Source organism: Poecilia mexicana, unplaced genomic scaffold (assembly GCF_051168715.1).
Source record: "Poecilia mexicana isolate PSO_F unplaced genomic scaffold, ASM5116871v1 scaffold_3, whole genome shotgun sequence".
In the NCBI taxonomy this organism is placed as follows: Eukaryota; Metazoa; Chordata; class Actinopteri; order Cyprinodontiformes; family Poeciliidae; genus Poecilia; species Poecilia mexicana.
The window spans coordinates 6,368,377-6,392,144 of record NW_028263372.1 but is presented as its reverse complement, the minus strand read 5'-3'; the positions used below and the strand labels follow the sequence as shown (position 1 = coordinate 6,392,144).

Below are 23,768 nucleotides of genomic sequence, written 5' to 3'. Positions count from 1 at the left end.
CTGCTTTTCACCAGGCTATAAAAAGATGGTTCTGCGTAGAACTCACTGAGGTGTGTCGAAAACATGTGTGCAACAAATGTTTTTTTAGATTTTTATTCGTTAATAATCTTGACTACTGCGACAGACTAGCGACCTGTCCAGGGTGACCCCGCCTCTCGCCCTGAACGTTAGCTGGAGAGAGGCACCAGCAACCCTCCTGACCCCACTGAGGGACAAGGGTTTAGAAAATGAATGAATGGATGAATGGATGGATGGATGGATGGATGGATGGAAGGAATAATCTTGACTGCATTTTCTATTTTTGTCCATTTTACTGCTAATACTACCACTACTTAGTTATGCCCTACTTCATATAATGCTAATTAAATACTGATGTTTGTGTAACAAAAATATATTTGTTACAAAAACTACTATGGCACACGACTTGTGTAAAAATAATGGAGACCAGTAATGCATTCGTTCCATCTGCTTTCTACAGACATCACTGCCAGGCAGTTCATGGAGCTCCGAGGGAAGCAGCGTAGCCGCTACGAGCTGCTGGTGGACTTCCTGTCGGAGATGCTCTCCGTCCCACCGGGTGACGTTAACATCTTCAGCCTCATGGACGTGAAGGAGCGAATGCTGGACGTCCGCTTTGCTGTGAGCGCAGGTCCCTCCTTCCTGCAGCCGGAGAAAATGCATGGATACCTAGCCGCCCACAAACAAAAGGTAGGTCACTTTATACGTCTCGCAGGCTTTCATCCATGCCGACAGTCCTGGTAAACACAATAAAGTCTTGTCAGCTTGATTGTTTTGTTGGGGTCTCTGCTCTCACTGGACTGACAGCTCTGCCTCCTGAGTGGCACTCACATAATCTAGTCAACTGCACAGAGTAAGTGCACTTTCCACCTGTGGGTGTCGGTGCGACCGAGTCTTAAAAGCGGGGTTGTGCTCTCTGTTTGAGCTGACGTTTGTTTGGAGCTGCGCTTGTACCTGCAGGGCGCTGCGGTTCAGCTGGCAAAGTGCTTCTGCTGCAGCCATAGAGGTTGCTGGTTTGATTCCCGACCACTGCAAGTGTCAAAGTTTCTTTTACCATATTGACAAAGGTCATGACCTTGGTTTCCCTCACCTAATAACATGCTGACTTACACATGCTACTGACTTTAAGTTTGGGTGGACCTTATGTCAGTGTAATGCGGTAAAAAGTTTATATATTGAGCAATTGGGAGATGAAAAGGACCACTTCATTTAAATGGAAAAAAAGAAAACATGAATTCGTTCATGTTTTAGTTCACGGGAATAATTATTTGAAGTTTGGGTTCAGGTAAATGTGGCTCCATTTGTAACTTGTTGATTCTGGTCGACAGTTTCACCCTCCCGTCCAATAGGGGGCAGTGATGGTCAGTTTTGTCTGCTGCATACGTTTTGGAGGATTTTTCATCTGTTGCTCATTTTGATTGTTGCCCTTGGTTGCTTGAAGCAAGCTCCTGTCTGTCCAATAAGTTTTGCTGTTCCAGTAAGTCCTTCAAAGCTGCAGGAGGTAACTCTCATGAAAATAAATATTTATTACATATTTCAGTGATTCTTGAGAATAGGGACAAAACAGGTCCTATGGATAAAGCATGAAATTTGAATAAAATATACACAAAATATATTTTTTTCAGATATCTAACTAAACTAACCTGGGTCATGTGAGCATAACAATGTATATTTTTCTTTTTTTTGCTGAATATTTTTTTATTTTAAACATTGTAGTCGGTGGATGATGCCTGTAAAAGCCCTTGTCCAGGAGCAGAACTCAACACATTCTTATAGTTTAAAACAATGAAAGAAATACTAAAATTATATATTATGACAATTAAGTATAAGTAGTCGTATAAATAATTATAAAAGTATCGATAAATTGAATTAAAAATAATTTTTAGATATTTTCCAACTCCGTTGAAATTTGTCCCTAGTTTTTGTCAACACCGTCAAAAATGAAAAGAATGTAAAAAAAATCAGGCATTATTGGGGGGCACCAGAACTTCTGAGGACCCCATGACGTTGTCTTTTCTCTTCCTTTGCTAAGAGAGCTAGTTAGCTCTGGTTAGCTTAAGTTATTCTTTAGTTTTTTCTTCTGTTTTATTCCTAAGTTGTTTGTCACAACCATGATGTGTCAACTCCATAACTGACAATTTACAAAACTTTGATGAAATTTTGCGAAATAAAAGCTTAATTTTGGTATAATGTAAAGATTTCATGGACCTGACGAGCTACAATATGACCTCCTTCAGAATAACATCATATAAATTGAGGTAGTTTGGCATTTCGTCAACTCCGTCAGATGTCAACTCCGTCAGAGTTTTTCTGACTCTTTCAGTGAAATTGTTGTCAAATCTCACTTAATTGTGCAACTAATTTATTTTAATGTATTTTACATGAATTGCATTACTTCACACGTACCAAGTTTTTCATTTTACTCACTAGTTTGTCACCACCTTCAGTTCTGTGTCAACTCCGTCATGCACTGTCAACTCCATCAGATGGACTTTTTCTTGTTTTTTGTTTTAAATAATATTTATTTTATTTCTTGAGAAGCATTTGTCTGTAAATTGAGTAAAAATATCACTAATGGGGTATTTTAAAAAAAATTTGCAACTGGGAGCCTGTACCTTAGCATCTTCATATTTTCTAAACATTATTTGTCATATTTGCATACATAAGGTTGAGAAATAATAAAAAAAAAATATGGGAAAATTAAAACCCATTTTGTCCCTATTCTCAAGAATCACTGATTTATTAAAACTGTCATTTTGTCCTGACACTAGAACATGAGACAGATATGGAGTAAAAAAATCGATCTCCTCTGCCTCCTCCTTGTGGTCCAACAGTCGCCTGCTGTTGTACACTGCTCCAAATCAGAAACAACCAATCAGAGGCTGGAGGAGGGGTTATAGGGTCAATCGTGTACGCACTTCTCACTCTATAAATTTGGACAAAAACTGCATTTAACAATAATAAAAAAGTAACAAATAAAACTATAAAAAGTTTGAAAAGCAAAGTGCCTCTATTGGCTGATTTTATACATATTTAAACATCTATATTATATAATAAAACACTCATTTGTCCTTGTGCTGTTGCTTTTTTCCCAAACTAGACAAGAAAACATAAACAAGAAAACATAGTGGGTATATCAGGGCTTAGCAGTAGATAAAGTGTGAAGCATGTAGCCTTTCACTTCATTTCTTTCCCATACAGATCATTCATATTTCCTCTGACTTTCCTTTCCAGTGGGAAGGATAATCAGACGGATTACTCTATAACTCCACACACGACTGTTAGGGAATATGTAAACAAGACGACGACGTAAACAGGATTAGAGAGTCCCGTCGTTTCACCTGATTGAGAACCACACAGTAATAGGTGGATTTTTTTTTTTAAGTGCGTGTCAGCGCACAACTGGGAAGTGAAGGAAACAGTTTTAGGAGCATAACACAGGATGACTGCAAAAGTGCACAACGGTCAGTGGTGGCATTGAATGTGCATCCCCGTCTGAGAATGGCAGCGCGGTGAGAACAGCCCTTTCAGCCAGCAGCAGCAGGTAATTCTCCCTGAGGGTTTGTCTGAGACCGTTTGAACCTGAGTGATGACCCAGATCTGCTGCTAGCCACGCACAGGCTGCATCCGCCTGACTGGCTGTAGCCCGGAAAGAAGGCCTGGGATAACTTTGCTCTGAGTTTAAAAGGCTGGTTACCGTGCCGACACGCATCCTGAACTTCATAGAGAGCTGTTAACTTTAACATCTGATCTCATGGATTGTGCAGATCTGCTAGCCATAAAAGAGAGCATGTGAACTTAAATGCTGATTTCAAAAGGATCTACAGAGAGAATACAGTTTTGGTTTAATTTCTGCTCTATGTTATGTCAGCAAGTAGATTTATTGAGCATTTAATGATTAATCAATGACTAAATTAATTGACACCTGATCTGCTTGTGTATAGTTTTAGACACTGGAAGTGGGATTGAGTCAAACTTTATTCCTCGCCATCAATGGCTTTATAAAGCTTTTATAGAATTTTGTTTTTAAAGGATGTTGTTTCCTCCATTGTTAGTGTTGAAATGTTCAAGTTAAGGTTACTTTAAATGAAATATCCATACAAAGCGAGGTCTGTCAGATGGAATTTCTTGTTTCAGAAGTCTGAGGAATCACCTGACCTCTGCTAGCGTGAGCCTTCAGCAGGTCGTCCTCCCAGGCTGCATTGTCTCCGTTCCACTGCCCAGAGACACGCAGACGGAGCTGGTGTCCTGGGATGGGCTGATGAGCCACACTCTGTTTTCATTTGCATGTCTGTTAGGGGGTAGAAACAGTCCAACCCGGTTATGGTTGCGGTGGTCAGTTCAGGTGAATAACCACAGTCAGCCCTCAGCCTTTCAGCCTTTCCTCCCCTTTCATACGGCTATCTTCAAGGATGACAGAAAGAGGGGAGCTGCAGCCGGGGAAAAACGTGCATGGATAAAAATTGAGGAGGAGAGTGGCGTGGAGAGACGAGCCCGGACTGAGGAAGAGAAAGATGGGAGAGCACAGAGGTAGAAACTTTCAGGTGTGATTTGTGAGGAGAGCACAGAGCATTTCATCTGAATTCAGCCAAGTTCTCTGGAGAAGACATTGATCAGAATGAGATGTGAAGCGTGGCGAGGGGGAGGACGGGGGGAGAGGGGGAGGAATGGAACGAAAGGAAAGTGGTGCAGAAGATGAAGCGGTGTTTATTATTAATGTGCTCAGTTCTCCAGTAATGGCTCAGAAGTAGATTGATATAAAAAAGAAGACCAGATTCTCTCCGTCCCTCTGTTTCTGCCTGCTGGAGCTCAGAACTGGGTCCGATCCCGTCCCTCTGGGCTCTCACTCCAAATCTATTTACCTGACATTAAACTTTGATTCTTAGTTTAAAAAAAAGAAAAAAAAGAAACATAAATAAAAAATGATGTTACTCATGTTCATCCTGTTAATTAACGCTGCCCAGACGGCCACATGGAGGGAACTAGAAGCTTCTGAATGCATTGGAGGAAAGCCCTAAGCCTGTAGCAATAAGTAGTAAATCAGTTATGATGAATTAAAATGAAATCAATAAGCTTTAGGGACACCGATCCACTTTTTTCACTTCTGATACCAATATTTGAGTTTTAGTATTGACTGATACAGAAAAACAATGCTGGACTGACTTAAAACATTTCTCTTTTTAAACACAGACATAAATGTACTGAATTATAAATATATTTGATAACTTAAAAAACCCAGTAGCTTCACAACAAACCTTCTCCCAAATGGTTCAGAAAGGGCAATTAGGATATAATGTAAAATAAATAATAAAGCATCACATCGCTCAGTGCACAAAGCATAGAATTAGACTGAATAGATGGGCTCTTATGGATCGGGCACATTGTCACTGATGGCTGATAGAGATTTATTTTTAAATATCAAGACTGATACAAACATTCATATTGGATTGGCGCATTTACATTAATTTTCATTCCAATTTAATTTAATTTAATATTTTTTTAAAGAGCAATTTTATCCACAGAGAATTCACACAGTTCATTGAATTTATGGTTTAAGTTGTGTTTGGTTCTGCTTTCTTCATTATTTGTTTATGTATTTTATTTTTTTTTAAATATATTTTTATTTTAATCAAAACATCTTCTGGTTTTATTCTTAAGTGTTTTATTATTATTATTATTATTTATTTTTATTTATTTATTTATTTTTTATAAAATTAAAGTGTACTGGCAAACTTGCATTAGTGTGATATTATCAGTACAGTACTTGAAAAAAGCCTCAAACCAACAATATTATCATTTAATTTCTGGGACATTTTATTGTGCAGCAATAAATTGCTTCCACCAGCTGTAAGGAAGTCAAATTTTAATAGCTGTAGAGGTTAATCCAAGTACTAATCCGTAACCTGTTACACAGAAATCTGAAGTTCTGAACACTGAAGAGCATCTCTGTCTGTGTTCCATCCTCAATTGTGTTTCATGTGAGATTTATTCAGAAAAATTGAGACTGTTCCACGTAACCTAATAACTGCTATAATAGTTTAAAATGCAAAAAGAAAAGTTTTCACCACTCAAACTAATGTAAAAAAAAACTTCTGCTGCCTTTTTTTGTGTCACAGAAACACGCATCCATGTATACAGACCAATTTATTAAATTAGGATAGAATGGTAAAGTCCATTTATTTCAGGAAGGAATAATGCGTTAATTAGACTAATTACACACAAGTGGGTGTGTGAAAGCCTTATTACTGTTATTTATGACGATTTTCCACTTACAGCTAATGAAAATATGACATTTAAAATGAGAATATTACACCAAACCAATAAAAACTGTCTTCCATGGGCTGCATGTAAAGTTTATTAATTACCTGCTTCCGTGATGTTATTTGCAAACTTTAATTCTGACAAGCGACCTGCATAAGGATGCATATTCTAATTTATTGGATGTGACTGTTTGATGGACATAACACAGACTAAGAAATGGGTGTTAGCCAATGACCTTTGTTGTAGGAAAGTTTCCTCCAGCTGTACGATTAATCTTTTACAGTTGGAGTGTGTGGGTTGAGCCTCTTATAGTATGAGATGTACACTATTTTTATATCCAACAAATTTCAGAGTGGATAGTTTGCAAATGATCCAAGAACATTTAGAGATCGTTCGACCCCTCAGGGTGTCTTCATCCTCGCGCCTGTCCTACAGCTTTTTAGAGACAATTAAGCTACTTTAACGATTTAAATATGACTGCACCACAAAGCAGGACTTGCTGGTAAATCAATTAGTTGCTGAATCTATGGCTTTGGCTGAAAGTTACTGTGTTAAACCAACTGCTGTTTCTACTGCTGACAGCCAGAGCTGACATCAACAGATTTCTGTCTGTTGCAGAGTTGGCTGAAACGTGACCAAAGCTTTCCTGGAGCATTAAAAAAAAAAAAGAGGTTTGCTCACCTTTGACAAAAATAAGCCGTCAATAAAGAAGTGACTCCTACAAGTTAAGTTTATTAGAATATTAGAATAGCACGTTTCAGCAACAGGGCGGTTCAAAATGCTTCGTAGCATGAGACATAATTCAGTAACCAATTCTGAAACCAGCAACAAACATTATATTTTGTCAAGTGTCATCATCAAAATCGTCAAACAAATAAGACATCAAATATATTGATCCATGATCTATGTACTATAATCAAAAGCAGCACTAAACAGCTGGGTTTTAATCAAGAAACCAGAAAACCTGAGAGGCCTGGAAGGTTGATGCAACAGTAGATCTTTAATGTATTTTGGTGCTAAGCTGTTCAGTGATTTATAAACTAGCAGCAGTATTTTAAAGTCTACTATCTCAATGGAAAGACTTTAGAACTGCATGATGTGCTCTATCTTACTGGTTTTAGTCAGAACACCAGCAGCAGCGTTCTGGATCAGCTGCAGCTGGAGGATTGATTTTATTTAGACCTGTGAGACGCTGTTGCAGTAATCAATGTGACCACCAATAAACACATGGATGAGTTTCTCTAGAAACTCTCTTTTACTGATACATAAGTCCTCTAATTCTGGAAATGTTCTGCAGGTGATTGAAGGCCGACTTTGTCACTGTCTTTATGTGGCTCTGAATGTTCAGGTCAGAGTTCATCACTACATCCAGATTTCAGGCCTGATCTCTAGTTTCTATCTGTGATAATTGAAGCTGTGTGTAGATTCTAGATCTATAACTCTAGATCATTCCTCTTTAGGTCCAAAGATAATATCTTTAACTTCTGTTTAGCTGAAGAAAGTTATTGACTTGTTCTAAGCATCTGTTCAGTGATTGGATGGGATCAGAGCCACCTGGTGACATAACATAGAGTGCTGTGTCATCTGTGTAGCTATGGTAACTTATCTCATTACTTCTCACAATGTGAACTATCAGAAACAAACAGCTATTAAACTCCAGGACTGAACCTTGTGATGCCTCACATGTCACTTCTGTTCACTCTGATGAAAAGTTTCCTATTTAAACAAAGACGTCAAGTATTTTACCAGAGAGTCTCCAGTCTCTGTCATGGTCAATAGTGTCTTCTACAAAAAAGAGCAGAGGTTTTATTGATATACATATTTAAGTGACTTCATAATTATCGACAGTTCATTCATGAGTGAATCACTTTGTTCAACATGGCCTTCTTTCATCTGCAAATTAATTTCCTGTCTGGCTGCACATTCCTTTCGCATCATCAAAGTTGAAAGAAGGCAGTGAATTAATACATTCAGCTTTGATTTGCCTGGACAGCAAAAACATTAATGATGCAGGCAGGTCACATTTAGGGAAGCCTCAAATGGGGGAAAAACACTTTAAATCAGCAAATATGCAGCATATCGCTTACATATTTAGTATAAAACATCAGTCAGCAAAAAGCGTGACCTATATAAAAAGCCCTTATCACAATTACAGTCACTATTTCAGCAGAGCCGAGTGAGGAAGTGTTGCTTAGCCGGCGCTGTCATTTCACACTGCATAAAGTCCATTCAGTCCAGAACATTGAGCATAAGCTGACCTGCTTTCATTTCCACTTTTTCCTCACACTGAATGTGTCTGTGTGGACGTTATCACCTAACGTCAGCTCAGCGGAAACATACATGTGCTGCGTCGCCTCTACAAGCCAATGACAGGACATCTTCATGCCTACACCACACACAGCACACACTCAGTTTCCACTCAATTTTCCCTTCCAAAAGCGTTATCGCTCTCCTCAACCTTGAGGGTCATAAATTCCTCCCTGCCTGACCACCATGTAGCCCACTTTTCCGGACTATTGCACGGAAAACCACTGCACAGACTTTTTTTTTCTTTTTTTGCTGTGAACTGCTTAGTATACAGCACATGCTGTCGTGTGGCCACTTGAAGATTTTTTTCTGTTTTTTCTCCCCCACACCTAAATGTTTCAGATCATTAGGAAAATTAAATATCAGATAAAGATAACTTGAGTCATTTAAAATGGACCTGTGTCTGGATTAATGTTGAAATAAAGTATATTCAGATGTCTTGTGCCTATGGTTTTCACACTATAACTACTTCTTCAAGTGAAAAGAAATAATAAAAAAAAAAAACAACTGAAAAGTCAAATCCCACTTCCAGCTTAACAGCTGTTGAATTGCATGCACTGACAGGCCAAGTTGTTCCCGAACAGGCCAGCCACACTTTTAAGATGGCAGGAGTCTAAATGAATGACGTTGTTCAGGTGGGTGGCTTTTTTTTCTTTCCCTGCAACATTTGAGAAGAAAAACAAGCAAAGCAGAAGAAGTGGAACTCAGTCTCTCAGCGCAGCAGAGACCTGGGTTCATTACCAGGCTGCAGTGCTTCTGCTTTTGTCTTTTTTACACTGATCCAACACAGTTGGCTGTGTGTGCGTGTGTGTGTGTGTGTGGGCAGTCGGTGAGGGATCGCTGTCTCTGTACTATCACCCTGCTAGTAGTTGGTGCCTGTGCAAAAGAAAATACATCCTATTGTGTGAGTCTGAAAGATAGAAGAACAAAACAAGAAGAAGAAGAAGAAGTTGTGTTGCCTGCAGTGATAACAACCAGAGAACATATCAGTGTCAAAAAGGGGGAGAAGAAAAAAAATGCTGCACAGCTCTTATTTAAGAGAGTACTGCCTGTGCTGCTGGAACTCTGATAAATGATGTCTGTTATTAGCCTGACACCGGTTGGGTTTTGTTTTTGCTCTCTCCAGCTCCAGTCCTTCCTGCAGGTCAGCGTGTTCCAGGTCCGGGTGGACGAGTGTCCCGGTTCAGAGTGCGCTGACTCCGGCGGCTGCACCAGTGTGCTGGAGGTGCGGGACGCACCCACGGTGGTGGACTGCGGCACCATGAGCCTGGTTTCCGTCATGGTGGAGTCCAAGGCTGTGTGCTCCTGCCCGGGACGGGAGCAGTCCCATCAGCCTTGCGCCTCGTATCCCAGAAACCCCTGCTTCAACGGAGGGCTGTGCGTGGACACGCAGCATGGCTACAGGTGGGTTCCTCAGGACCTGAGGGAGCGAACCGTAAACTTCTCCTGCTCTGTCATCATCGTTCTGCAGCACAGTATTGGGGCCATGCTAAAAAAAACTAAGAAAAAAAATTTAATTACAAGTATAACCTTGTGATTTATTTACCGGAACAAAGTTGTAATATCAAAAGAATAAAGTCATAAAGTTGAACAGGAATAAAGTTGAAATATTGAGAATAAAGTCATAATAGTACGACTTTATTCTCGTAATTTTATCACAAGAATAATTAATGCTTAATGCTTTCAATTAAGCAAATTTATTTCCGTAATTCCGATTTGTGAAATCTTTTCGCCAGTGAGAGTGCAACGTCAGTCAAGTCTTTTTCATTTCTCAAACCTCATTTTAGTTAGTTTTTTTTGTTTTGTTTTTTTTTAACGCGTTACAAATAATAGTAGTTCACCCTTTAGTTAGGTATCTTTTTGTGGGTGCATTATTTAAATGATTTGCAACAGAAGAGAACATTTTTACAAAATTTCCATTAGAGGCTCTTTCTAAAAGAGTGGCTTTGATACAGTATGGAATAATGTAAGGTACATTTAATGCAGGGACGGCATAATTCACCTTTGAATTTCTTTTTAATTTAATTTTCACTCTCTGTTTCTGTGTTTCAAATTGACTGTAAAATTTAAAATATCACTTGATAATTATGTGTTATTGAAAGATTGGAAAATTAATACCTGAACACCAACTATAAAAATGCAAACAAAAAAGACTTAAATAAGCAACGTGGGGACCTGAGCCCCACCAGGCTCAGGTCCATTGCTGAGCCTGGTGGGGGCACAAGTAAAGCCTGGAGCCCCACCAGGCTTATAATACACTGGGGAAATCCTGGGTCCTACTTAGTTGCAGGTTTCTGTCTCTTTAATAAATGCTGATAATTTTGGAGTAATTAACACCTAAAATAATTATAATTGTCAAAATAAATGACACACTTTGAGTGAAGTAAAAAGACATTTCTACTGGGGCGGATGTGTATTTCTCACATCCACCACATTAGACCCTTGTCCATTACAGCATATATCAAAGGTGTGGACATTTCCAAGTTATTTTGGAAGGAGTGGGTGGGATGAAATTTTAGATTTTTCATTAAGAGTGGAAAAACTCTCATATAACGAAGGTTTTCCTGAGATCAATTTCCTCTTTAGAGAAAAGCTGCTTTGCTTATCAGTTCTGGACACATTCCACTGCTGTACCCAGTGATGTCTGCACAGTCTCCTTTCCTCCTGTGCAGCCCTGAAGGGCCATTAGGAGGAATAAGCTGGGGGCATTAGGAATTAGATAAAAGCATGGTAAATAAATGAGGACGGTTGTAAGCCTCCATTGCTGATCCCGCAGCTTTCGCGGGGTCAGACTGAGGAGCAGACACAAAAGAATTTCCAAACATTTCATATTGTGAGAGAAGAGGCAGCCATTCAGCCATCAGGACCATTCAGCATCTTGAAATGCTGGATTCAGACAAGAGTGTCTCAGAAAGTGGAATATCTCCATGGTTTATTAAGCAGAACTGGTGGCTGTGAAACCAGCCCCAGTTTGACTGGTGTTCCTAATGCACCTTCATCACGACTCACTGATTGCTTGTTGGACTCAGTTCATAATGTGGCCGGGTTTTATCTTGCATCGTGTTATCACATGGATCTCTGGGCAAGTTTCATTCTTTTTCAAAGAACCAACAAGAGACTGTGAACCTCAACTTGTTGGTCAGACTGCGGACCAGCTGGCTAGGTCAACAGAACCCACATCATATGTTTATGTTGTTCTAAGTTACAAAGATTGTTTGTTCTGTCTCCCACACACAGACAGAGAGGTGTGCTTGAAGTTTAGAGTGGAAAAGATAGACAACAGGTAAAAAAAGAAACAATAGGACTTAGCTACCTCAACCTCTAATGTAGTTGAGACATGGTTGCAATATGAAATTTGACTGAAGATTCAATCTAAAATGATGGTGGTTTAATCTACTACTGGTCAAAATACACATATGCTTTGTGTGCAGGGCCAGATGTAAGGGGATGGGGGCCTGTGGGCTTGAGCTGATTCATAGGCCCCTTCCCGCATCAATCTTTTGGAAATATTTGAAAATTGGACCTTGGCTTTTAAAAATCACTTTATCTGTAGGGGTGGGACATTAGTGCATTTATTTTGATTAAATAATTACATGGATATTAGCAGGCTAAAACATTTTGGCTACATCTGCAAACAATAACAATGAAAAACGAAGCTGCTTCTCTTGATTTGTTTTCCTCCAAACAACGATCTGGTAGGATGCTGGAAAAGACAGTTGTTGGATGTACAGCAGGAGAGTTTAAAGACGTCTGGGCTGTAGAATCTTTAGAACAGGTTTTCAGGAGATCTCTAAGAGATTAACAGAACCCTAACACTTTTTGTCTGTCTGACTTGCTGTCAATATGTCTGTAAACCTTCTTCTTGTCTTGAAACGCTGGGAGTAGGTCAGCCGCCCTCTGCTGGTTAAAGTTATTTTAAACAGAGCCTCTGCTTTAATAGGATAAGATTGTGTGGGTTATATACGCACCAGCAGGATGTTTTGTTTTTCACATGCATCTCTTACTTGAGTAAAGAAGTGAAAAGAGCATTGCAAAGTTTCTATCTCAGGATGAGAGACAATAGGGCTAAGTTTGGCAGTGTTTCACAAGTGGTAAAAACGGGATGGAACCAATAATTTTACATGATTCTCAAAACTTAGTTGAACATTATCCCCAAATTTTTAACAGAAGATTGAGCCAAATAACCAAGGGGGCTCAAGGACCTGCTTTATCTTTGCAGTTATCTTCCCTGTTGCAAAACTAAAAACATGATGTAAAAATGAAAGACAAAGTACAACTCTGACATGCTTCTGTTTCCTGGTGTTCTAAATAGAAAGAAACCTCTCACACTCTCCTAGATGAAAGATGTTAGCTGTCACATAACGCCGCTTCTTGTGCCAAAGACTAAATGTCTCTATTAGCATAAATGTCTGTAAACAAGACCATGAGTGAGGTGAACTCCTTTCAGCACATCATTAACTACATATATTGTTTATGACATGAGCGAATTCAAGTCTTGGTGAGTTAAAGGAAACATGCTGACCCTGTTTGATGGCGGCGCCGTTCAGCCCGATGTGCTGCGTTATCCTCAGGCTGCGCTCTGCAGACGTGGAAGTGATGGGCTCTTTGCAACCAATTACATCTAACATCAGTGACTGGGATTACACTTTTATCACATTCTTTACTTTAACAGCATGAATGCAATGCAAACTATACTTTATGATGACATTAACAAACAGTTCTTACACTGGCGTTTGCTTAAGAGGAAAGTGGAAATGTTCCTTAGAAATGTGACGCAGCTTCGCTCTGTCGTCTGGTCAAGGCAATGTTGTTGATTTTGTCCTAAATCTCACTTGCATCGAATACAGTTGAAAAATGACAATTTCTAAAGTTAAAAAACACACATGTTAGCTAATTATATCAATCTTAGCACAGTGGCATTACTGTTAAAGAGATGTAGCTGTTTAGTAGCAGCGAGACAAAGTAACTGGTGGCTGTTGATAAGTGCTAATGGTATGACTGTGTGAAATCTAGTAATGAAATCATGAGTCACTTTAGACCAGTGGTTCTTAATCTTTTTGAAGGTACCAAACCCACCAGTTTCTTATGCGCATTCACTGAACCCTTCTGTAGTGATAAATAAAACATGATTTCCCCACCGCCCCAAATTCAAGACATAGAGGGTGACCCTACTAGAGCCTCTAAGTTGGGTCTTCTGACCACTAAGTCTTCTTAAAAGGTAGAGTCTCTGAGAACAGTTCTTCAGAATATAGTCAGTGTTTTCAGCAAGGTTGAGCTGACAGTCCAGGAACGACCCAAGGTATTTCAAATTTGCCACAGTTTCAATAGGTTGGGCATCGAGAGAAACTGGAACCACTTTAAGGTCTTGTTTAGATCATTTAATTAGCTCTACATTCTTAAGAGAATGAAAAATGTATAATAAATAAGACTTTGCGGTATTCTGATTTAGTAATGTAATTATATTAGTTGTGTTACCACAACCACGCCACTAGAGGCAGTAGCAACCCCGAAAAGATGCGACTAAGGAGCAGATTTAGAAGTACAACGAACGCTGAAGTAATTAAAGACACAAGTTCAAATCCATGCTGAGAGTGGAACTCCTTCAATCAGTGCTCCTCCGCAGCTCTGATTGGCTAAGCAATGTAACGTGATCCTCTGCAGCAAGTGATGGCAAAGCGTGGCGTCATCACGACTTTACACAAGTGTGTCTTTACCTCCGCGGCAGAGGCTCCGCCGAACCCCTGAGACCGACTCATCGAACCCCTGGGGTTCGATCGAACCCAGGTTAAGAACCACTGGTTTAGACACAGACACCTTGGAATTAGTTGTCATAAAATAATACTGAAACAACCTGAAAATTTCTGCTCAAAATGATTTAGTATAAGCAGATTTTATCCTTCGGAATTACAACTTGAACAAATACATGAAACTGAAGGCCCACACACACATACACCCACGCACACACATCTGCTTAAGATTCATTGTTGCAGATGAACAAAAGCCTCCATCACACGTGTCCACAAAGCTTTCTTCACTGGACATGCAGAAGGTAATTTTACCCTTCGGCTTCGTTTAATTAGAAGCAGAGAGTGAAATGGCCAGGATGGGCGTCTGGCTGGCAGGGCTAGCATGTGGCTCACTGCTGGACCTCACTGGCTTGATGTTAGACTTAATCCCAGAATTATTTACCATGCACACACATACACAACCACACATACACACACAAACACACGTAAATTTACACTTGCATGCAAACGTATTGGTGGTGGAACTCCATTCAGATTTTTAATAAAGTTAGGGGTCGAGATTCAGGGTCTGTAGCTAATCGCGTTTTAATGGAAAACTAAATAAGCAAGATTTTCTGCTGCTAAATCATTGAATAAATAGACATATGAGTTCAACAACAGATGCTTATTGCTTTTAATCTGTTATTTAAGTTAGTCAACCATCAGATTTATGCAAAGTGTTATTGTATCAATTCATCTTTCTGGTGTTTCAGGAACTCCTGATCATTCATGAAGCTTCTTCTGTGGCCTGTTGATGCTGATGTTAGCATTGAGGATGTCTGTGCTGCTGCTGCGTGTTTAGCTTTAAGATGCTATTTTAACCTTGAATAGTTTCACCTCTAGGTTAACTGCTTTTAGTGCAACTTGAGCACAACAATAGTCTTCACCAGCATCCCATCAGATCAGTTTAGAAGCAGAAATTAACTCCTAGTGGGTCAAGAGAAGCAGCTTTGTCATCCAACACTGTGGTTTTTGTGGATGTCACTTGTGTGTTAGATTTACAGGCAGACCAGAAAAACGTGCAAATACAGAGGTTCCTGTCAGAATTTTGGTTGTATAAAAACACACACAAAAAGTGATTCCTTGCATTAAAATTTTTAACATGTTAAATTAATGACATTTTTATTAATTCCATTAATAGAAATCAACACGTTAAAGTCTCAGCTTTAAAGAATATTTAGTTTCTATGAATCTTTTTTCTTGGATTTTTGTAACCTGATTTGCAAACTGCTTTACATCATTTGAGCTTTTCTGTGTTTGTGATGATTTAAAGAGAATCAAACATTTAACAGCTAGAAACAAAAAAACCCCCAAATATTTAAAACACAAATAAACCAAAAAGTTAACTTGAAACAATTATCTCCTGGTAATTTCATGTCTTGCACTGATTTCTGATTACAGGCCTTCTTTTTGAGTGGCAGCCTGCAGTACAGTGAGCACATAGCCACCAGCTAATGACAGCATGTGGGCGAGCGGACTTAAAAAACACAGCTCTCAGTAGAAATTACTGTCTGCTTCCTCCTTCTTTTCTTTCTCTTGGCAAATCTGGGCAACACTCATAAACCAGCTTGCTTTTCCAAACACAGATCTGATACATGCAGTCTTGCAACACAAACTGAGCAGAGATTGGCCTGCTCTCATTTCCTGTGTGAGGGACCGTAGGGTTGGACATTTATTTGATCTTTTTTTAAGAAGAACATTTTGAGCTTTCATGTGATCAATACACCCACAGCTGTGCTCCAGCAGAGTTGCTAGTTGACCCAACCAAACCAAGCTGAAGACTAAACTAATTTCAAGGCAGAAAGAAGTCACTGAAACTACTGATCCCCAAAGGTTAGATGCCCCAAAAATGTTCAAAAATGTAACAAATATAATTTATTTTGGGGCCTAGGTGGCTATCCGCAAGGGGAGTGATGCGCAGGAAGTGCATAGTTATAAATCATTGATTGCACATTACTGCTCCAACACAAAGTCTTAGACTGGGAGAATATCCTGCCATCCATCCATCAAGCCGCCTGTCTGTTGGTCGTATACTGTTTTATCCTGGTTGCTGTGCCAACAGCTTTAGCAGATATCCCCAGACAACCTTCTCCCTGCGTAGCTCCTAGAGCTCATCTGATAACTGATATAATCTCTCAGTGAGACAGAGGGAGATGTGTCACATCACAGTAGGACATGACATAAACACCTCTACTGAAGATTTCGTCGAGCTGGCTCCTTTTGGACAGAGACGTTTCTCCCTAACAGTCAACCAGCTCACTACGTCTCTAAGAGGAAACTCATTTCAGCTGCTTGCGTTGTGTTTCATTTAGTGGCAGAACTAAACCATTATGCACTTTGAGTGGCCAGAGAGTGGGTAAAGCTTTATCTGGAGGTTCCTACACTAATAAAGAAAATACACAGTTTTTCTGATCTTGTATGTAAACAACATGCCTTCTTCTGATTAATATGTCATTGTGCAGAAGAGATTAGGCAACCTGGCGACATGTCGATGATGTCAAAGGCAGAACATCAAACTGTAGGACATCATTCTTGTCATGATGTGTGGTTGGGGGTGCGGTGAGGATGTACGCCTAGGACCCAGGTTGTAGAAGAAAATGATGAATTTAATAAATAAGTCTCACACAGTCCAATACAGGCGGCATGGCAGAGAGTTTAGCACACAGGTAATTACCGGTAGCAACTGAAATACTGAGGACTGAAAAATGAGAGCTAACGCTAACCTGGACTTCGCAGTTCTACTGGAGAGCATAGACGTTAGACAACAACTGACAGTAGACAAGGACCCGACAAGAGACAAAGACAACAGGTGGGTTTAAATACACAGGGAGGGTAATCAGGTAACTAGACACACCTGGGAATCAATCAACAGGGAAGACAGGACAGGAAAAGGACTAAACACAGAAAACCTCAAAAATAACTACACAGAAAACACAGAACACAACAATTCTTGAGCTTTTGGGTGTATTCACACCAGTTCTAGTTTGTTTGCTTAGAAAGTCCAGTTTGTTTGGGGAAGTGTGAATGGGTAATTTAACTCTGATCCAGATCAAAAATCTGAATCCTATTCCGCCTACAAACCTGAGTCTGTGTTTGGTTGATGATTCAAATTCAAAGTACTTCTTTGATCCCAAAGCAGGCAGGAAGCATCTCTGGTAGCGGTCTGTATTACAGTGAATTTGAAGAAGCCTCTGACTGAAGACACTAATTTAAATTTTACAAACAGCATCCCATGTTAAACAGGACATACCTCTTACAAAATAGAATGGGTCATTTATTCCTCACCAGAAATGTCTTCATTTATAACAGATGTAATAGGATTTCTGCAGTTTTTTGGGATTTATTCATACTTCTTGACTTTCCCAGGCGAGCCTGCAGTCATATCCAAGTGATGTTTAGATGTTTAGAAAGCTAAACATTTGAAGGAGTCAGCCGGGGGACATTTAAGGGAATCTTGTTGCCATGGTTTGGGTCCAGTAGTCCCTGGACAGGAAGGAGTCACTGCAACAAGTGCAAAGCTGTTCTGTTTGTCCCCACATACATTGTGTAGTGAAACATTTTGACCTCTGACCTGGTGTTCTCTTCTAGTATCATATTTCATTGCCAGTGAATCTGAGGTTTAATTTAGGAAAATACAACCCCGAAAAATAAAAACTAAGATTTTAAGCTTCTTTTGCAGTTGTTGCAAAAGCAAGTTCATGATATCAGCTGTTCTTTAAATAGAAATGTGGGACATATTGCTTTATGAAGTATGAACCAAACAGATGTCAGGGTGAGAAGAAGGTGAAATAGGTGAGATTCCCAGGCCTGGGTCACAGCTGCTGTATGATTGTCATATTTCCAATAACTCCAGGGTACCTGAGACCCGCAACATCTGCTGTGGGATCTCTGAGAGGAGACTAGATCAAATGTGGGATATTAGAAACTGAAAAACTTAAATTAGAATGTGGAAGAGAGGAAGAAATAGAGAAATTTAAGACCAGGAAGGTGTGTCAGCGGGAGGATAACAGAAAGGCAGGGAGAAAAGAAAATAAAGTTTGTGGATATTGAGGAAAAAGAGCAACATGAGGTGAGACGAAGAAAGATGGAAAATGTTTTTGTGGGGTAAGAAGACAAAAACAGATGACAATATATGATAGGGACCAAAATGGGAGTGAAGATAAAAGGTATAAAAAAAACTAAACAAAACAAAAAAAAAACATAGTGCCAGAGAGGAGAAGTGAGGTGGTACGAAATAACACAAAGAGATAAGAATTAATAAAAAGATAAAAGTGCTGCAGGATAGTTTTCTGCTTCACGGGCTTCCTGATACGACCCCACCCCCAACACACACAAACAGATCACAAGTCACGACTGAAAGGAGAACATGTAGATAATCAATGCACTGGGATTAATAATGAGATTTCAGGAGCAAGACAGTTAAAGGGGGAGGGCTGGGATTACGGCACCCCGGCCCAATTTCCAGCTGACAACAAAAGTAGCAAAACAAAGCTGCCGTAAGAGGATTGGAAGGTTTGAACCAAAAACCGTCTCAGATTGTGCACAGAGAATTAGCGTGACATTACAAAAATGGAAATACAAGCATGTTGCTTTTTCCTTGGGTCTTGATTACACTTCACTGAAGATATTTCTGTTCAAACAACGGACATCCATGGATGTCGTTAGCCAGTTTTTGTCCCTACATAGTCTGAAAAACATGTTAGATATCAGGGATTTTTATCATTCATCATATCATTAAAATGTACACAGAAAGGCCAAAACTGAGACTCTGGCTGTGGTGGTGTTACTGCTAATCATTACTTCTGTTTTAGGGTGGGATCATTATCCTGCTGCATGACACAACGGCTTACTAAAGATCAAAACACAGAGGTTAAAATGTGTTAACTGACAATGACAATACCCACATAAACACATGCTATGAATCACTGAACTGGGGTGTACTTTATTATGTCGAATAGTCATGTTAGTGAAAGTCTGTGTAATATGCCCCTAAAATCATGGACAGCGTTTTGTTTGTGCTCTGGATTTCTCCTCATTCATGTCTGAAGAAACCAGACAGAAAACTGAGAATAGGAATAAAAGAGGATCTGGATGAGAAATGAGCTGTCTAGAAACACCAGTGAGACCAAGTGTGTATGCACGTGTGTTTGTGAGTGCAATAGCATACTGACGAACTGGAGAAGAAGTTTCAGTCTGAAAAATCTATTTATTCAGAGCGGAATAGTCCATTTGAAGAAGTACTTTTGGTCTCTGAACAGTGTGTGAAGGAGGCAGTGCCGCCACTCGTAACTTATTACACACAGAGTACTAAGTGGCCTGGGAGAACCCAGACCACTTAGTGCCCCCAGGGGCACCCCAGGGGCACCCCAGGGGCACCAAAAAAAATCAGGTTTTTAACATAAAAACTACATGTGGCTGACACTGCATTCAGAGCAGCAGTGTGCGCTGCTCTGTAGCGGCTGGAAGTGATAGAAACGGGATGAAATTATTTTACTGTTGTAGACAAAAAAACATGTAGCTATTTATCACTTTACATGCGGTTATCCACCACTGAAGCAACAACATACTGCTCTGTACAAATGAAGAACATGAAGGAGGCAGACCCTGGACAGGTTGCCAGTCCATCGCATGGCTCTAATCTCTTTCTTCACAGGATTTTGTTTCTATACACCTGTATGCTCCAGACCAGCAAACCTCTCAAACTCATCATATCATAGATTTGGTCAGACTAAGTCTTACCAAATCATAATAACCATATTTATGATTAGAATATTACATCAGACTTATAAATAAAACTGTTTCAATACATAAATGTAGGCGTAATGACAAATATATTTAATATCTGCTTATTCCATACGAACCGCATCAGAATGCATATTCTGATTTATTGAATATGATTGAAAAATATGGGGAGACGGTTACAGAAACCTGTGATAAATACATGTAAACAGTTGGTGTTAACGAATAGGCTGCAAAACCAATAAGCATGGCTAACAGAAGTTTTATTTTGGACCCATTAGTCCATGGAGACCAACACAAGCACATCATACAGTGTAATATAATATGTCATGTCTTCATTCTAGCCCTGCTGCACTTTTTGAAACAACTTTACATCTGAACAACAGCATCTGACACCGTAACTAATTACCGCTTGCCTCTTTTATAACTGATTCCTTTTTCAGCTTCAGTCATACTTATATCTACTCATTAGCTTCGCTCAGCGCCCACCGGTGCAGCAGCTAATTATTCCCCTACACCAGCTCGCCGTTCCAGGAGTTCAGCTGTTAGCGAACAGGGTTCAGGATGTGGGGTCGGCGGTGATTTTGAGCGTGCAGCGGCACGTCCTCTCATCGGTGTCACGCTCTTCTCTCGGTGCTGGTAGAGAGTGCTCTGTTGGCGCTGCAGTTAATAACGCTTTAGGGTCCGGGTTACACAGCATTCCGGCATGGGGTCGTGTGCTGTTTACAAGTAACAGGATTTCTGTGATTGGACATGGCTGTTTGATGATCACTGGTTTAAAACTGTTTGAAAATGTTAACACAAGCAACATATTTTACACTGTCAGGTTATTTTTGCTTTTTTCCAATCACAAAACCCAACCGAGTCAGAAAGGGTTACGAAGCAGATTGAAACCCAGAAAGCAGAGACTGAAACAAGCACACAGTGCTTCCACAGAGAAAAGGTAAGAGGTGCATTTTGACAGGAAAACGGTGTAAATGAGACCTTGAACGTCTGAAAATAGTGCAAGAAGAGTTTCCTGGTGATCCAGTGATTTCCCTCCCTGTGGCTTTGCCACTAATGAGAACATCTGCATCTGTGGAACATACGGAGTGTGAGTGATCGTCGGAAGGGGAGCATCGCCTGAGAGGCGGATGCAACTGTGAACTTACAGAGAGTCGGGGGTTCAACACGCTGCCAGAATCTTGTAAAAATATTCGACAAAAATGGGATCCAGAAACGGTGAGGGAGATTGTGCTTTTTAAGTTACATAACCGACTTCTCTGGAAATGCCACTAAAAGCCAAATTACAGATTTATTGCATTTACTAATTCATATAATTTCTTCTTTTTGATTTTTCCTTCTTCCCAAGGTGCCAGTGCCCTGCTCAGTTCGAGGGACCTGAATGCCAGCAGAACAAGCACAGTTTCCATGGCAATGGCTATGCTTGGTTTCCTCCTATGCTGCCTTGTTTTGAGAGCCATGTGTCGCTGGAGTTTATCACAGACGTGGCTGATGGACTGCTGCTGTACAGCGGCCCACTTGCACAGCTGCAAGCCTGGGACCACGAGGACTTCATGGCCATAGGTAGGATGCAGAAACACTTTGGCTCAATAAAGAGAGGAAATGCTTTCAACCTTTTTATTTATACAACATTGCAGTGGAAGGTAGCTGCACTCTGAATAAAATTAGACCAGAAAGTCTGCCAAATGTAAGGGAAAGGTGACATTTCTCACTTTAGAAGGAGCCAGGGACGGTTCTTAAATCACTACCTAATTAACTTCAGCCTCCCACTTTGCAAGACCTGACAATATGATGAGACTGTATGCTTCCATCACATCAAAACTAGAGTTTATGGTAATGTAAGGGAATTGAATAACTGAGATGTTTAGTGAGGTAGAGCACTAAGGAAAAATGGATGGATTAGGTTGAGGTGTATTCCTTGTCCTGCACATTTGGTAAAACTATCTTTCTCCAGCTCAATTCTTTATCTTTAGGGAGTTAAGTTTAACTCAGAGTTGTTTGGTGAATGCAATGAAAGTCTGACTGAGTTGCAGGGAAATGACTGCACCATCCAGTTCACTGAAACGGTTGAACATCTGTCGGTCTGTTAGACCACGATCCTGTATTGGTGTGTTTTTATATGGCTGCTGAATACGAACACATGGTTCCTTCCTGAACTAAAGGGCGTGGTAATTTTATCAGAAAAAACTGCAGGCATCCGGTTAAAGATGAGCCATCTTTATAGCTCAACTTACAGTTCTTGATGCAAGGAAACTAAATGGTCAGCAAACATCACACTTATAACTCATCTTAATAATATAGTTGCTATGCTGTCGAACTACTGCAAGCTACTACAAAAAAAAAAAAGTTCTGCCTCACACTAGACCTCACAAACTGTGATTGGCTAGTCAGCCAATCACAGTCCAGACAAGCCTACATGGCACAGTCCAGTGAACTTGTGGTGTTTTCCACACTTCCTTTATTCCCTCCTTCCTTCTTTCCAGTTGTACATACATGCAGTAATGATGTTGTATTTTTTTAAATATATTTTAAAATTAACATACAAAACTAAATATCTTAAAAGTTGAGTTTGGAAAAAAAAATTACATGAAAGCCCTGAAAGCATAACATCTCCCTAAAATGGGCCCAAACTCATGATTGAGTGCTATTACACAGCTGCATGATGGAAAACTTGCATGCCCATATTTTATCATACTTCCCCTCGCCTAGATAATGTGGTGAACCAGATATTTCACAAAGATTTATGGCGGATTGTCCGTACCATTGTCTGGAGTGACTGCACCCCGATGCAAGGCTGTAGAGAAAAGAACAAGTTGGCAGCTACAAAAGGACACCTCAACCTATATACTGTTACATATGTAGACTTCATGAGGGGAAGCAGAAAGTTTCGGCAGAAAAGAACTTCCTGTCACGTTGAACTCCAAGAGGTGAGCAGAGAAGACTTGGTGGGAGTTTCTCACCGACGTTGTTATCACTGCTGTTCATTCTCCAAAGTGAGGCGTTACAGATGAGAAAAAGTTGCATACATTTAATTTTGTGTCTGTGACGTTTGGAGTCAAAATGACTGACCTCTCTTTTCTCACTGCAGCTGTGTTCACAATGTTTTAAGACAACAAAGCCAGTTTAATAGAGAGCAGGATTTATAGACAGATAAAACGAGAGCAGGAAGTGTTGTAGATCTTGGTATATTTAGTGTTTTAATCTGATAGACTAACACCTCCTCATATCTCTTGCTATTCCGTTCCTTGCACCGGTCCGCTCTCCTGGGAGAGATGCTGTTGTTCTATCACTGCCAAAGTAATAAGTGTGGGAGGGGAGGTCCGTAGGGAGAGTCGGGTGTGTTGTGTGTGTGGTGCGTGTGCGTGCGTGTGTGTGTGTGTGTGTGTGTGTGGATGTTTGGGTGCATGTTACCGGCAGGTTTGCTGTGTAATTCCTGAATGATTTCATTTTGCTCTCGTTGTTTTGTTGCAGAGGGTGTTTTGGGGTTTATTGGGTCGTAAAGACTTTGGATTAGGTTAGTTGAGTCGTTAGTGGGATCCATGTGCAGTGTGTAATTAGTCAGGCTGTATATATTTAGAGCTCTAATTAACTTGTTTCAAGGTTGACCTGGTGCATGTAACAAACCCATCAGGGAGCCCAGCCTGTGTTAGAGGC

At 40.1% G+C, this 23,768-nt stretch overlaps 1 protein-coding gene across 1 annotated transcript in view; it reads left to right on the top strand.

Annotated features, from left to right (window-relative positions):
* Window positions 1–450: 450 nt before the first annotated feature.
* Window positions 451–23,768, top strand: part of LOC106925612 (neural-cadherin-like) — a 105,906-nt gene continuing 82,588 nt past the window's right edge. The window contains exons 1-3 of the mRNA XM_088004601.1: window positions 451–708; window positions 9,713–9,990; window positions 21,463–21,677. Of these exons, the coding sequence (XP_087860727.1) occupies window positions 451–708; window positions 9,713–9,990; window positions 21,463–21,677 (751 nt within the window). The remainder of the gene's footprint in view (window positions 709–9,712; window positions 9,991–21,462; window positions 21,678–23,768) is intronic.